The sequence below is a fragment of the Necator americanus genome, chromosome IV, assembly GCF_031761385.1.
Source record: "Necator americanus strain Aroian chromosome IV, whole genome shotgun sequence".
In the NCBI taxonomy this organism is placed as follows: Eukaryota; Metazoa; Nematoda; class Chromadorea; order Rhabditida; family Ancylostomatidae; genus Necator; species Necator americanus.
Genome location: NC_087374.1, coordinates 28018745 through 28035229, shown reverse-complemented (window position 1 = coordinate 28035229; position 16485 = coordinate 28018745). Strand labels below are relative to the sequence as shown.

Here is a 16485-nt window from a genome sequence, read left to right as displayed (position 1 = left end):
AAAAAGAACTCGCTCTTCCATCCTAGAAGATTTCAATTAGGTTACGCAATGCATGTCGTCGCAATCGACTACGTCAACTCATACGTGACGCTGACTTCACCGCACACACACACACTCACAGACATCGATGACAATCCCTCCGCGCTACGATAAATTACTCATCTCCACGGCGAATGACATCATTTCAACGTTATCCATACACTTCCCACAATAATACCGTAATACTTTTCCTCAACATTTGTTTCAATGAGCCCTCATTAACATTTGAGAAATGTACTGTTATTCTATTTCTAAAAAAAAAATCCGTCGGTCCTTCTGATAGCATTCATCTCTTTCCTTCAGTTTTTTCCTGAATTTTTCTCAAACTTCCACTCTCGTGTTGTTATCACCTTCTTCACCTTAGTGTTTGCTTCTTTTTCCTGTTTTTTTTCTGACAAGGAGACCTCATCTATCCGATATCATCTAAAGAATCCGCTGTATTTTTTAACATCATCAACCAGTGACGATTAGAATACAAAAAAATCTCTCTCATCTTTAATGTACGAATTTGTTTATTTTCAAAAAACCTACATTCGCGGCTGGCTTTGCTCCATTTCATTTTTTACGGGCAGAAAAAGGGCACCCAAACTCAGACGGATAGCGATTTCCGGAGCCATTTCATCACCTGTGTCTGCTTGGGATGTTTACAAATGAGAAAAAAAACAGGAGCGACCAAGAGATCTTTCTTATGAGCGTGAAAAGAACAGAAAGTGATTGTCCATACCGTTTCGATGTTCTTTGTTTTCGGCATTTTCTCATCTCCAACTAGTGGCAGTCCACAAATTCTCACTCTTACTACTCATAAAACCATATTTTGAAATTATTACGGGGACGAAGAGAGGTCAACGATAAAAACATTCCTCCTTTCGTTCTTTTGACGTACTTAGATGGAAATTTCACTTGTCATCTGAGAATGTCAGCGAACGGAAACTTCTTAAGAACTTCTTGAGTTGAGCGAATATAATGAGCATATCTTGACAATGCGGAAAAAAAACCCCGCGCACAAACTGGTCGTCTCCGCGAATCTTTGAGATGTTCTCGAATAACTTACGCAATACAAGAGTTATTCACGGATTAAACGTTTTTCTGCAGACCATTTCTGAGTCATCCGTGAGCCTGAGGGACGAGGATTTTGGGACTTTCACACTAAGGCCTATCCATTACATCTCTAATATATGCTTCAAAGATGCTAACTAGGTATACTGTCTTAACCACTGATTATTGATTTTACTACATGATTTTGATAAGTTGAGTACAAACTTGTTAGATAATTTTATGGGTTAACGTTTCGGCAGAATCGAATTCTTCAGAGCCTGAATTGGGCGATTTAATTCTTTTCTTCTTGACCTTTTAATTTTTTTTTCGAATTTCTTTTTAAAATTTTTAAATTCAATTTAAAGTCGAAAAATAGGCATGGAGTTTATCAGTTTAGTTGTAGAGAGCTTTTGTCACTAAAGTTGTAAATTGAGTCGTTCATTTCAAGCTCTGAAGAAGGCGATTCTGCTGAAACGTTAACCAGTGAAATTATTTAACCTCGTGTACAGCTTATCAAAATCAATACGACATCCAACAATGCCGAGGTTCATTGAAAGTCGAACTTTTCAATTGTCCTAACCATACTCATTTCCATTAAGTATTGAAGAAGTTCACCATCACCTAATCAGCACATTTGAGTCTATAAGCCTAGTGTTTTTCTCTTGTGGAAAAATACTCTCACTCTGAGACGAAAATTTCCATTTTTAGTGCATATTTGGCTCGCTTTTCTAATCTGTAAACCTCGTATTTCCATGACTTTGCGGAAAAGAGTTGAAATTTATCTACGGGAATGTAAGAATGGGATTATAGGTTCTTCCGAGATCTTATATATTTACTTTTAGTGCGAAAAATATATCCTCCATCCTCAGCGCATAGTAAACGAATAGAAATAGAATAATGTTAATGGAGCTGCTCTTCAACTCAAAAGTTAGGCGTTCGAATGTCCCGAAAATTGTGCATGGGATGCTTTAGACGCTTCAAGTGTACAGCATATCTAAGCAAATTCCATCCAATTTCGAGCAGCTATTATTCCTACTAGATTTATTCTTGCTCTTCGGGCCTTGGCATATTCTCGATTTTTACTTAGCTGAAGGATAGTGAACGTTGATTTTTTATGTGATGTTAACAACCTTATAAACTTCTCCAGAAAAAAAAAACAGTTTTTCCGTCTTTTTCACCTTTTCATTTTATCAACCAATTAGCAAAAACAGATCAACTCGTCCAAAGATTTGACCTATCGGCTCTCTCAGGTCCTTCGAAACCAGATGTTTGGCATTATTCAGTCATAGCACTCACTTTGCACTTTTTTTTAGGATTTCACAAATTAAGAACCATGGTGGCGATTGTAAATCGTGCCTTTGGAAGCCAACAATTCACCGAACAAGAACTAATTCGCAGCAGATGTCACTTAAATTCTGCGTTACGGTAATGATCAATGAACCTATTATGGAAGAAATCCTGATGCCCGGGGAACTTTCATAGGAACTGCCTTGTAACACTTTTGCGACGTCTCCTTAACTGATCTTCCATCTGCATACAGTTGAACTGAATGGAAAGTAACAGTCCTTCATGCGGTGCTCATTGATCTACTGATTCCTCGCACATTCAACTTGTTGTGAATGATCCCTCTCGTATATACTAGTTACTCTTTGTCGTTACAAAGAAATGCATCCGAAACGATTACCGTAACCAGAATGCGTCAAGTCCCAAGCATTCCTGGACATCGTATGTACTTTTTGCCTGCGGTGAGGAATTCCAAGCGCGTGGCGTAGTCTTGGCCGAAAACCTGGCCACGATATGTTCGATGTTTGTAGAGGCGAACGAAAAGTTCCGGAATTTCTGGTTACATCCATTTGAAATGTAACATATATTCCTCTTTCTACTTTTCAACGCAATAATTTAATTTAATTTAATTTAAAGAATTTAGAAGCATTGTGAGGCTTTTTTGGTGGCACTATAACTAATTGCGGAAGTGTATTAGTTTTGTCTTTGTTTCGAGCCTTTCTCATTTCTTTTTGTCCCCAATTTTTTCTTACAAAATATGGTTTATGAAGGATTTCGGATCAAGTCTAGTGAGACAAAAGACCAATCTTTTCCGCCTACAACTTCCTATCACTACAAACTGTTCAAATCAGCAAAGGCAATGATTAAATCACGTCTCGCCTCCCATCGTTGCATCGGAAGGATTTTGTTCCTATCTGGCGTTGTTAGTCCAGTCAAACTTGCGTTTCTCCCTCTGTTCTTTCCGTCCTCGTTTAAATATCAACTCTGACACTTCCGCAGCACTTTTTAATGGGATCTCTTCGAACCTGGAGCGACAGAACTCTTGCGGCTCGAACGTATGGAAGCGACCATATCGTTGCCATACCATTAAGACTGTGTACTTGATACAAGTAGAGATACAAAATATGTACCTAGACTTATTTGGGAACTCATGCTCATCACCTAATCCTGATCCAGCTTTGAAGCTCTGGAATGCTACGGCATACTGTGCTTGTGTCAGCAAAGTGTGCAATGTTCATGTGCAATGTGAGTAATGCCTGGGAAAACCCACGTTCACTCCCTCCTCAATCCCATTCGAGAGGTCCTGTTTCTTCTAAAGATCTCAATTCTTGTGTCACATCTGCTCCCAATGTGTTTTACTAGGTTCTAAAACGGAATCGCAGTGTTTCTCATTTATTGTTTCTCATTTCTCATTTTTCCAAATATTCTAACAATTATAAAAAGAAGTTAATCAATTATGTATTCTTCTTTATTTCTCACCTCCTTCTATGTACCTTGCGACTAAATTTGTCGATATCGCGCCATCATAAATATGTAGTCCACATCAAAACATTGTGGGTAATAAATACCTCCCGAAAATTTCTGAGAGTGCTTTACATAGATCTGGGAAAATGGCCACATGGAAAAAAGCATTAGAATTCTCCTACAACGAAGTATTTTTGGTCAGTTTATATCATTCAAAGATAACTTCTTCAAGAAAATAATCAGTAGAGGCACGGGAGCAGAGGCAGCTCTTTGCTGTCCCATAACCAATGTTAGGCAATGTTTTTCCAAACATGAAAACTCCACGAACTCATGTTACAGCCTCACGAATCCCTTCTGGTCTCCAATAATTCCTGTTGATGAAGAAGAGCTCTAGCAAGAAAACCGTGCCTCCCTTCACTATATATTTCCTCAGTGAACTCAATCAACGCTCAAGTCAGCTGACCTCATATTCCTGACCTATTGAGCCATTCTCCAAATATTTGCGCTAAAAAACTCCCAGCGATTTTCCTGCAATTGTGCAAACACTCAACTGCTGAGTTTATTGAGAACACGAGGTCGAGGTGATTGCGGTCCAGTTTATGTTCTTGTCTTAGACCTAACGCTGCTCCTCGTTGTCACATCAAGAACCGACGAAGTCTGTTCTTGTGTAATTCGCACAGTACAGTAACTTAATTCTCATCATCTTATCACTAATACCAGTTTCAACGAATCATCAATGAACAAACGATCATTCATCTGGACAGCAGTCAGATAGCGGCGAAGACATTGTCGTTGGGTCGGCCGGAAACTTGTCCGGTTTTCGCGTCGCCCTCGTCAAGTCGGCGCGAAAAATCTACGGTATGCAAGGAATCTCCGAGCGCGAGGTACGGGAAAAAACACAAGGACACCCTCGCGGCCCCGTCTTAGACAGAACCGCCCATCTTCTTAACCGCCACTTTGTGTGTGGATCACAAATATTGTCGTCCTCACACATCAACTCGTTAGTGAAACCATTTCATCAACAAAATGATGTTCGTCGTTTTATCGCCGATACAAGAGTGAGTTTTCTGTTTTTCGAGATTCGCTTATAGTCCAGCGATAGAGATACGATCCGAGACGATCCGCCAGGGAGATCATATGCTAAGAGAAACCCTTTAGCAATTAATTACTACTACTGTTTAGATTTGATCTCAACATTTACAAGTTTAGGGTCGAAAATCCTCAAAATTTTAATGCAACTAACAGCTAGGATGTCAGGGCAAATGCGTATCCTCTAGCAAATGAAGCTGATCTTTAGTGCCACAGCACAGTTTCTCTTCGCTTCGCTTTCCTCGAAAAGTACTCTAAGTGTCAACTGAACCATAACAAGCACAAATATTTGTGTTCTTTGCTTCTTTGAAAACCACAAGACATTTTAAAGCTATCTCATTCATCATCAATTCGATATTTTTTTCTTAAACTTCCAGAATAGAAAGCTCATCGAACGAACAGTGTCATTAAAAATTTGATAACGCACATTCTTCCACGGAATCCACGCCTCCTAACAGAATAACCGCGATTGAGCCGAAGCTCTAGTTTACTGAACTATTCACTCTGTTGTTCATTGTCCATTTCTTCCTGAGAAGACGCTCATGCAATGCTGTGGAGAACATTTATCAAAGTTGTCGGCTGTGTAGTGACGCCTAGCACCACGTTGATGGATGAATAAGAAGCAACTACCTCGCTTTATCCTTAATTTAGGATTATGACAACTTTTCTGGATCCTCCTTCTCCTTTTCTCTCGTCTGTCTACCTTGCAAATTTGTCATTTTTTTGCCTTCTTGCCCCGCACATTCAAAATATTCTAGTTATTCTTATCAAACTGCTTGTCAGGTGTTCTTCGCTTCTTCGCTTTACTATTAAAAACAATTCGGCATCGCTTTTGTCGAGACAAACTCACTACTTCTACATGACTACTTCTTTTTTCTTTTTCTTCTTCCTCTCTTTTTCAAAACACATTCCCTTTGTAATGCTACCCTTGAACTCTGGAAAACTCAGTGGATGATTCTCAGAAATGCATTTCACGAATTCCTATCGGTCGAGGCGGTACGTGTTTTCGGATAGTGTTGTGTAACAGCCGAGAAATGTCTGGAATGCTTCATAGCGGCACGTCAACGATACGAGAACGCAGCAAACGCGATCGCTTTTCATTGCGCAAATTCGCTCCGAGACACTGTTCATCCCTTTAAATCCCTACGATAAGTTGTTGTGCGATTTTAGTGTTTTAGACCTTCCTTCCTATTTTTTTCAAATCACTCACTTGGAAATTTGAAAACTTCACTATGATCCTATTAGATTTTTGTTGTTGTCGTTTTGTTAACAGTCAACAACTTTTCGACACTCACCTACGCTTAGCAGAATCAACTGCCATGGTTAGTCAGTAATTTACCATTGAAATCGTTGTTTACCTTTTCGTACTTGTTTTTCTTTCCAAGATTTCGGATAAAATAGTGTTCTTGTTGTATTTAACCGCCAACTAGAAAAAAACGTACATGTAAAACCACAACGCTCTGAAGAGACTTCTGTAACTTTCTCTAAGTTTAAAACAATACCCCCACGTTCACTTCAATTCAGAATCGTTTGAGGTTTACGAACGTGTAATTGGCCTATGCAATGACTTGTGGAGGCTAGCCGATGTGTCAAGTAGGTGTTTTTATCCTTCCAGAGAAAAGTGATAACAATTTATCGACCCCGGAGGGATGAAAGGCTCGATGAGCATTAGGGCGGATTCGAGCTGCAGTTGCTTAGAAGAAGTAACATGACCAAACCCATATTTTTTAACGTTGTTGTTCGAAATATTTCTGTTTTCTGTTCATCGAAAGTGGAAAATGAGCGATTTCATTATTTTCATTTCGGTCACACTTAAGGTGTGGCAAAATAAAAAATCGCCAGTTACTTTTTTTGAGTTCAGTCTTTTTTCTGAAACTGGAAGTGTCCAGCATGTTTTCTCTCCCACTTTTTACTGAACAAAAAAAGCTGGATATCATTCCAAAAAAATATACATAACCTCATCCATCCAAGCTTTCTAGATGAAAAAGCTACTAGGGATAAGGACATTTTATGTTTAGGAGTTACTTTTTGTTGTCTAGTAACTAATTGAAACATCTACGAGGTCAATAAATTTCATTACTCGTTAGTTCTTCGGTTAAATTACCAATAGAAAAAAATTATTAGTCTATCTAACTCTCATAAATTAGCTAGGAAGAAGAAAGACCCGAGTGAAAGTACTATCTTTATTGACACTGGAAATCCTAAGATAATTATTTTAGATGTCGAAACTCTCACATAATTAGTTAAGAGAAAAACAACATTTTCATTCTAGTTCAGAAATTGTGAGTGCAGATTACTTAAATAAACTTTCATCATTTTCACTTCTCCACTTTTTTATTTTTTGATGATATATCCCAATTCAAATCGACCAACTCAGAATCAGGCGCGTGTAGCGCAGGTGAGAGGTCCGCTATGGTCGCACGGTCGATGGTTCGAACTGCACTAGTGCCAACCAAGACTTCCATCCCTCCGGGGTCGATAAATGGCTACCAGACTTGTTTGAGAGGATAAAAATATTGATCTGATCATCGCTTGGCCCCCACAAGTCATTTTATAGGCCAACTCACGTTCCAAAACCTCAACGATTACGAATCCCAGTAAAATGCGTAGGCACGTCCCAAGCGGATTGATACTTTATCCTTTAGAGACTTTATCCTTTCCAGTTTAACTAAGAATCTTCTGAATTCTTACGATACTCCATCATTCTTGAATTCCATGAAAATTCTCCACAAAATTCCTCACATCGCCCAATTGTGCTTCGTCTCATTTACTCAAGGGACTCCGAGTAATTTTACAACTTCTTACTGAGTAATTCTACGTTTTTTTCCTGAAGAGAAAACGGAAAAAGAAAAATTTTGTGCTCACAAATTTTGAACCTCCGCCCACTTGTGCCTGTTTGCTCCGCTAGTGAGGAAGTACGCGAATGTTTGCTTTGGCGCTTATTCAAGAATCGCCGGAATTCGCAGACTGTGACCGACCTTGGGCCGAGTCTGCATTCCGTTGGCGCCCGGTCGGTTCGCGCGCGCCGTCGCCGCCGCCACAGCCACTCTCTCCTTTATCCCATATCAGCGAATATCCTTATTGCCGTCTTTTAATCATATACGTTACAAATCCCAAGTAATTTTTGTCACTTCTTGTGGCCAACTCACTAGTGCCCGGTTACCGAGAGTTAATAGTGATATATCCAAATTATTTGTGAAATAATTAAATTTAAGTCCATTTAAATCACTCAGGAGGGTTTTCTTATGGTAAAATGTTCCAAACTATCTCGCACAATCAATTTGATTCAGTTTTCCATCACGTTTAGCACTGATCTCTAGTTCATTGAACAAACTACTCGTGGGATTATTTTCTCCTCGTTAATTGCAGCAATTAGAATTCTTCTGGAATTTCGGGAATTTACGGAGGCAGAGAATGTTCGAATGGCGACGAGCACTCTTGTGATGAATTTCTGTCTTTTTTCTTCAAATATTTGCTCCTTTATTTATTTACTTCGCTCAAGAGCTGCCGACAGAACTAGTTAACTATTAGGAAACGCCAGGAAAATATAAGGCATAAACAAATAGAGCAAATGGATACGGTAAAGACAAAAATAGACAAATACGCAAAGCGTAACGAAATGGAATGAAAAATATGTGATGCACTCGATCATCTCTCAGCTTCGTTTCTGTTCCGACATTCTTTTCTCGATGTGAATACTTACTTGTATCAAACACTTCGTTATTAGCTCTTTCTCTCGTTCATACTACATATTTTATGCTCTCATTTTTTTATTTGCGAAAAAAGGTTGTCTTTTCTACTCATTTGTATGATAGAAATATTTTCAACATTTCCCAGGGTTTACCAGGAAATTACCGAACTTTACAACATCGTTTCAGATCACTGTTGCTCACAGAAATATACGTGTTAATTTTCGTAATTTTTTTCAACTCAAATTAATTTTTCTGTCACAATGGATGTACAAGAACAAAGTGAACTAATCTAAACGATTCTCCAAATTTTTCGATCTTTCCCATTTCTTTCCAGATAAGTATGTACTGTGGTGCATACGCTATAATTACTAGTGTCTTTTTTTTTCTTATTCGCTGAATCACTCCAAATGTGTCGCTCGCCGATCACACATTCACCTACGTACTTATTTGTTCACTTATTCATAAAATATTATAGATGCTGTTTCCATGAAATCATTCACCAGTTCAGAAGTTAGGCTTATGAGAAAATTCATGCGCAAATCCTTTTCTTGCTCTTTATTTACTATTTCTCTATTTTTTTATTATTTATTATTTTAATATAATTTGTTAATTTTATTATTTCCGCGCACTCATTTTTTCTTTTCCGCAGACTTTCAGCGCTTGAAAAAAAAACACGAAATTGAAATTGAAATGAAATTTATCGAAATGTCTTGGGAGTTTCAAATTTATTCTCTTGTTTTATCATCGATGTATCGTATGTATGTTCAACACATCGACAGCAGCGGAAAAGAAAAAACAATAACATCATCAGCATCATACCTATCTTATTTGTAATCACCATCATTCTGCCGCTCTCCGCATTCTTAGGAAATTCTTCCTCACGTCTTGCCTTTATTCCTTTTTTTTCTTCTCCATACATGTATTCCACCACTTACACAGATAACCTAATCGGAACAACCGAAAAAGCATAGTTTATTACGAGCAATTTTCTTTGAAACGTCTTTCCAAAGTTTTTTTCTTAAAATTATATTATCTTTTTATATTATTGTATCTACGTATTTATTTATTTTCGACATATTATTTGAATTATTTTTTTCATTATTCGGTCTTTTTTCGCATTTATAGTTTCATTCTCGGAGGTAAATCAATGCGTCAAATGTTATCCGCTGCTGAGGTCAATTTTAACCTCATCGCAGCACGAAAAAAAAGCACCAATGAAACCTCTTGCAACCGCTAAGCAGGTTTTAATCGGAACTGTTGCCATACATCTCGCTGGTTCGGTGGTGTTCTTCATGAAGTCAGTGCTACTGCTGCCGCTGCTGCTGCGCTTCTTCATGAAATTTCCTGCAAAAAGACTCACCATCCGGCTGTCTATCATCCTAGAGGTGACAACCGTGGTCATATCGCTTTCGACATTGCTGGTTTTCTTCTCATTTCTGTTGAGTTTTTACTCAGTATAGATGATGATCCACGGTTTACGGAACCGGCTATTCGACGTTCTGGAAATGATCTTCTTACGTTCTTACGTTGTATCCTTGAGCTTTACGCCATGCATGGCTTCCTAAGATGTTGTGCTGTCGTTACTCCCTTACCGTTGTGTTACGAAATTGCTCTGATGCACGATTTTGTCCTTTAGAAGGGTATTCCCTCGGATTTTTTTTTGTGTGGCTCTATCTATCTCTAGATTTGGTTCAAGACGTAGTCGTCAAGTATCACAGCAAAAACAAGGGATCCCTCATCCCTTGCAGATGTGGAAAACATATGAGCAATGTTGATAATTTCATCCAACGAAGCAACTCTTTACAGCATTTTCTAAACTCTGAACTTAAATGAGTTCGATTATGGAGGAAATCACACGAGAAAACAATGTTAACACTTGCCAAGTAAAAGTTCATTTCTCGCGACTGATTTCATCACTTCTACGATTGCACGGAGTTGCGTCGTCTGATAAATTGATCACTCTAGCGCTCATAATGCTTCCGATTTCCAAGTTTTCGAAGTGTGTTCTGCATTTCCGCTGTGTTTTCGCTAGTTGCAAGATACGTACGGAACCGCACCTACCAGCGGATAGGACCAAATGTCGAAAATTTTCGCGAATACCCTCTTCAAACCGCTCAGTGCCTTCCTGTCCATCATTTAGCGGTTGCAACGCCCTAGGATTCCTCTAAGGGAAATAAGCAAATCACTCATATCCGTATTGAATCACATTATCCTGTGTTTTAACAAGTTCTACACCTACCAACATATTACAGTATCCCAAGCTATGTACAGTAATCATGCGGCTAGAAAAGCAATGATGAATACCGTGGATACTATTTGTGGCACACTTGCACTAATGTTTGACCAGCTGCGTTGCTCTTGCAGGCTTGACTCATGCGGATAATTTTTGATTCTCAGAACTTCGAGATTCGCCATGTCAACCACCTATTTGTTCATCGTTGCCAAAAGTAGAGAGCTATAGCTCCTAATTTTCGAGTTTGTTCAAAATTTCGGCATCAACAAGAACGAAGGATTTCTGTCTGTCTCACTTCTCTATAAAAAGATGAAGCTTCTTCGTCGTTAATCAATCTCGAACAATGTTCACTTCAATTCAGAATCGTTTGAGGTTTACCAATGTGTAACGAGCCTATACAGTGACATTCGGGGGTTAGCCGATGTATCAAGTCAGTGATTTCATCCTCTTAGACAAGTCTGGTGCCAATTTATCGACCCCGGAGGGATGAAAGGTGAGCACTAGGGCGGATTCAAACCTCCGATCGGTCGTGTAGGCACCGGAACCTCTAACCGACTGCGCTATACCCGCACATGTACAGCATTTAATATAATGTAGTACAATACATACTATCCGATATAGCTAGCTTTTAGAATGGGATCCCCCAAATTCTTTATTAGTTTGTTAATTATTAGTCCACGTTTTTTCACATTAATTGTGTTGGCAGAAGTTTCTGGACAAAAACCTTCCGGCAGGTTTTTGCTTAGCTGTGTATCTTCAAGAAAGTCCTCCAAGCGTTTTCAGAAAGAAATATTCAAAGATTTGAGCTTCCAAATGAGTATTTTCTTCTGATTTCACTTCCTTTCTTTCCTCACCTCGGACCCATTCTTTCAACTACCTCGTTTACCCAAACGTCACTTTTTGCTACATCAGCATATCTCCTTCCTAGTTCTCTGGCTTCAGAAACCGGAATACCTTTAAATAATTTGACAATTTTTTCAACTATGAAGAGAAACCTGTGGCTCCTTTCTCCTTTTCATTTCTTCTCTCTTCTCTATGTATCTTTATGATTTAGAAGGGATTTGGGGGAAACAAATGAGCAGTGAGAGACGTTTCACTCTTCTCGAAGTAGTGAGAAATATTTCCTTTTCGAATATTCTCGAAAACCTACCGAAATATCCTTACAGGTCAGAGATGTCCCGGGTCAGCGACGCACCGTACCACAAACTAATGGCTGCTCCAATCGCCTCATTAAATAGTCTCATGATCCAGACTTGTTCGCCAGCAATCCCCTCCACGGCCGCTACAAATCATATCCCAGGTAGGAGACAAATACAGGTTCACATTTATTCAATTTACAAATAAATAAGAAGAAAAACCAAATAAATTCTCATCTAAAAGCGTTTTAACATTTTACGAATTCTTTCAAAGGCATGTCTCACCGATTTTCCAAAAAAAAAACACTGTGAGAAATGCCTGAAACGTAGGAAAAATAGCAACTTGAATTATTGATCACTGGAATACTGAAGCTACACATATTCGCTAGAATAAATACTGTAAATAACATAAAATATCTACGCACTGAGCTATTTTTTTTACATTTTTTTTCTATTTCTATGGTTCTAGGCAGTGGCATTTAGCTCCAGTGCTGATTTAATTATTAGAAAATTGACTTCATCGTTTCAGTGACAGATCTTACGTCAACGTTGGCTTGTTCCCTACTATCATGCTCTATACCCACAGCTACCGTAATCACACCTCCGCCACCGTATCATTCCATCAATCATCAGCATAATATGCGTCCATTGTTCGATATGCATAATACGGCAACGGTAAGTATGCTATCAAAGATTTAAAGGCATCACCCCACGAATCTGAGCTGGTGCAAATTTCAGGTGGAGTATTCGTATACGGGATGGGAGACTACGGAGAAGGGGGTGATTTCGTCCATTTCCTCCTAATTGCCGTAAAAAACGGCCCGGAAGATACGGCTTCATTCGTTTTGGCGCACCATTTTGTACAGGAGGTTCGATTGGAGCGCGCCAGTCTTGCGCGGCGCCGCATCTCTCGGGCCGTTTTTTACGGCAATTAGCAAGAAATGGACGGAATCACCTCCCTCTCCGTAGTCTCCCATCCCGTATACGAATACTCCACCTGAAATCTGCACTACCTCAGATTCGTGGGGTGATGCCTTTAATCCTTAATGATTGTAGTCAAGGATGAAGGATGAAGTAAGGTTCTGTAAGCTAGAAACACTTTCCAACAGTCACTAAGAGACAAAATCAGGAACTTCCACCCTTCATTCCAATGTTCTCTTCATATCAATACCGTACCCGGTTGATGTCAATTTATGTGAACAATAGTTATTCGAGTCATCCAAATCATTCCTAAATTATTACAGATCACCGAAACTGATGTCGATGTGGTTGGACTATCACAATCCACGAAAGAGGTCTCCATAGAAGACAGCGACTCGGATCAAAGCGACAAAGTAGGCGATTAACAATCTCTCAATCGATAAATAGAGCTTAAATGGGTTGTCCTTCTGGATACTTCCACACCTCCACCATTATTCACCGAAATCTATATTGGCATAGAGTTTTCTTAAAGTAAAACTAATTCTCCTAAAATGTCGGAATCAGCCGTAAAGCAGCAAAATTCTTGCTAAGCGATTCTCAAAAAAGATGCAACCGTACAAATTTAATTATTTTTTCCAGCCCCTTGACCTTTCCTTGAAGAGTTCGAACTCTCTCTATTCACCAACCACGTCTCGGCCAAGTGTGATAATAGAAAGTCCCTCAAGTGAGTTCTTCACAGAATTTTTCTCTTCTTTCCCTTCTTTTTTTATTTTTTTTTTAAAGTTCGAGAACATGATTTCACAGGAATAAGAATTTTTCTCTCGTTGAGCAAAATCAGCTCAAGCGTTGTTCAAAATTGGACTATGGACTGAAAAGCTAGCACAAAAAACCCATCCTTCATTCTGATCCAAAAATTATACTTGATGAAATTTTCAGTGAAAATTTCCCCCAGCCCAAAGTTATCGGAAGTTTCCAGAAGTTTTCAAGGGTGATTACTCAAAAGTGACGTGTGCCGAGAATTCGACTATTTTTACATTGCCCACGCCCAGCCCACCCTTTTAGGGTCCACGGTACTTTCTGAAACAGAAGATACCGTGGACCCAAAAAGGCTATACGCCTCCTATTCCATGTTTCTTCAACATTGACGTAGGTGAAACGTGTCAGTGTTTGAGATGATTTCATCACTGATTCCGTGTTCCGGAGCCGCTAAAATTTGTTTTTCGCCGACTCGTTGTTCAACGTCCCGATGAACAAACCTTTGATTCACTGCGGAATTCGAGGAATTTCTTGAGCGTTTCACAATTCTTTTTCCGTCATTGCGCACATAGTCTGGAAGTGCTCATGACGTTCCACACATTCGTCGGAGTCATTCCTCACGTTGTCTTAGATTAAAAAAATAAATAGGCCCAAAATACCACAACAGAACTGCGATTCGTCAGCAGAATGTCACGAATTCATTCTATTTCAGCATAATATTAAGTTAGGTACTTGTTTTTTTTTACATTTCCGTATACGTCTCACAATTTCATAAATTCTTAATGACATAGTGATAACTCGTCGATGTACTCACAATGCGTGTCTATTACGGTATGCCGTCTTTCTAGGATGATCACAACTCTCTGGGATCAGAAGTTTGCAGTTGGAGTTAAAAAAAAAACAACTCAACAGCTTGCTAGAAGTCAGTGAAAAAAATTGAACAGTTTTTGCTTCAGAGAATGCAGAGGACCCAGAACAAGTGATAGCCCAATGGGGCGAGGTCTGGGAAACAGGGTTGATGTGGGAGGAGCGTTCCCGCATACAGGGTCATTGGCCCTTCTGGCCCCGTAAACATTCACTGAAGCAAAAACCTCAACTTTTTTCACTGATGTTTCTTTTTCAATTTTAATCCGCTGTTGAATTGGTCTTTGACTCTCAGCCGCCAGCTTCTAAGTCCAGAGATTTGTCGCAATCCCAGAAAGATGGAAATTCATGGTAAATTCAACGAGTGATGATCAGTAATGTTTCATTGAAAGCTTTTTGGGGGTAAGGGTGTGTAAAAAAAAAGGTGAATAACCAGCTTACCATGATATTATCATCAGTTTGTTGCCTTTTTTGAAATAAAAATTTATAAAGGAAATAACTGGTTCTTTTCGTTCAGTTCGGAATCCTCCTGTACGCCGCAGTGCTTCGTCGGTCTCAGCAACACGAGAGCAACCGGATGTGCACGAACACTTCAGACGATCACTGAGCGGGAAATGGCCGAGAAGATCAAAAATCGACGACGAGAAAGTCAGCATATTCAGAATCCCTCCCGGTCCCACGCAATTCCTGACGCGTCAATGTTTTCAGATGCGCGCTTCACCAATCACTAGAAGGACCTCACTGAATAGTCATGGTTCAACCTGTACAACACAACCACATGTGATAGTCAGTAACAGTGGCGTTGACAGTGAGTACAGTAAACCAGTACAGTACACCGTATCTACTGGTATTTCTTATGGTAATTACAACGACAACTAAAACTGCAACCACATTTCAGTTGTCGATCATTTTCGACGAGCGTTGTCCGAGAAGGACTTTGAGAATTGGCAACGAAAAAGAAACGCCAAATCACAATCATCAAAATAATTGTACAGATGATATTCACGTATTAATAGTCGTGTTCGTTGTATTATATTATACAGAAAATTTTATGAGAAAATAAATGTTAAAACGCTATACATGAGTATGTTGTTGGTTTTTTTTTCTTTTTTTTTCTCTTTTCCTTTCTTTTTAATTTCAAATCTCGTCAATTGTGAATAGATAAGGAAGTGCTCCAATCCCATATTCCATTTATCAGGAGTTAGAAATCTATCGTAGTGATATTTATCAGCATCGCCCGTTAGCAGCGCCTACCGGACAATGTTTAGACGGTATCAGAGAACAGAAAAGATCAAAGAGAACTTTTTTGTTCTCTAATATTCCTCTTCTTTTCTCTAAAAATATGTTCTCTAATAATAATATAATATTTTCTTGTTACAAATATCTTTTCTAACATTTCTTAAAACTTTTAAGTAACTTTTCTTTACAACAAAACACACCTAATCACAATCCCATTTGAAATGTTCATTCTGCTCGTTCTAGTCAGAATCCCTCCGTACTGAACGAACCTGAAAAAAAAGAGAAAAAACCTGGAAACTCAGGACATTAAGCAAGAAGAAAAAGAAGTAAGTATAACAGTATTTGTGCAAAATTAGAACAACAAAAAAAAGTCAGAAAACGGAAACCAAAACTTTAAAATAAATCTTTCATTTTTCAAGAAAAAAAATTGCTTGTGAATTTGCAGATGTGCCGTGATTTGGTTACATATGGCCTCATAAAGTTGGAAAGTTCATGGATTTCAATTAGTCAACTAGTAAAACTACCCCTTAGGGCATAATTCTAATTCACACCTGCTGTATCCATTCATTGATAACTTTTCCCTTTTCCTGGTTCTACCATCAATGCCGGAAAGTGCTGCGAGCAACTGGACCGGGCGGCTGCAAAGCTTAGTGGGATACAGAAAAAGGTCCTCCTACTGCATTGCAACCTGTCCCCATATCCCGCGAAGTTGGCTCAGATGAAGCTGCACAGT

At 39.0% G+C, this 16485-nt stretch overlaps 1 protein-coding gene across 1 annotated transcript; it reads left to right on the top strand.

Moving 5' to 3' along the window:
* Window positions 1-4848: 4848 nt before the first annotated feature.
* Window positions 4849-15500, top strand: RB195_002974 (uncharacterized protein; the record flags this gene model as incomplete). The annotated part of the gene is made up of 8 exons (XM_064200453.1): window positions 4849-4880; window positions 12003-12136; window positions 12502-12647; window positions 13217-13306; window positions 13533-13617; window positions 15031-15161; window positions 15222-15321; window positions 15412-15500. 8 exons carry the CDS (start codon window positions 4849-4851, stop codon window positions 15498-15500), a joined length of 807 nt encoding a protein of 268 aa, XP_064056334.1.
* Between the last annotated feature and the right edge of the window lie 985 nt (window positions 15501-16485).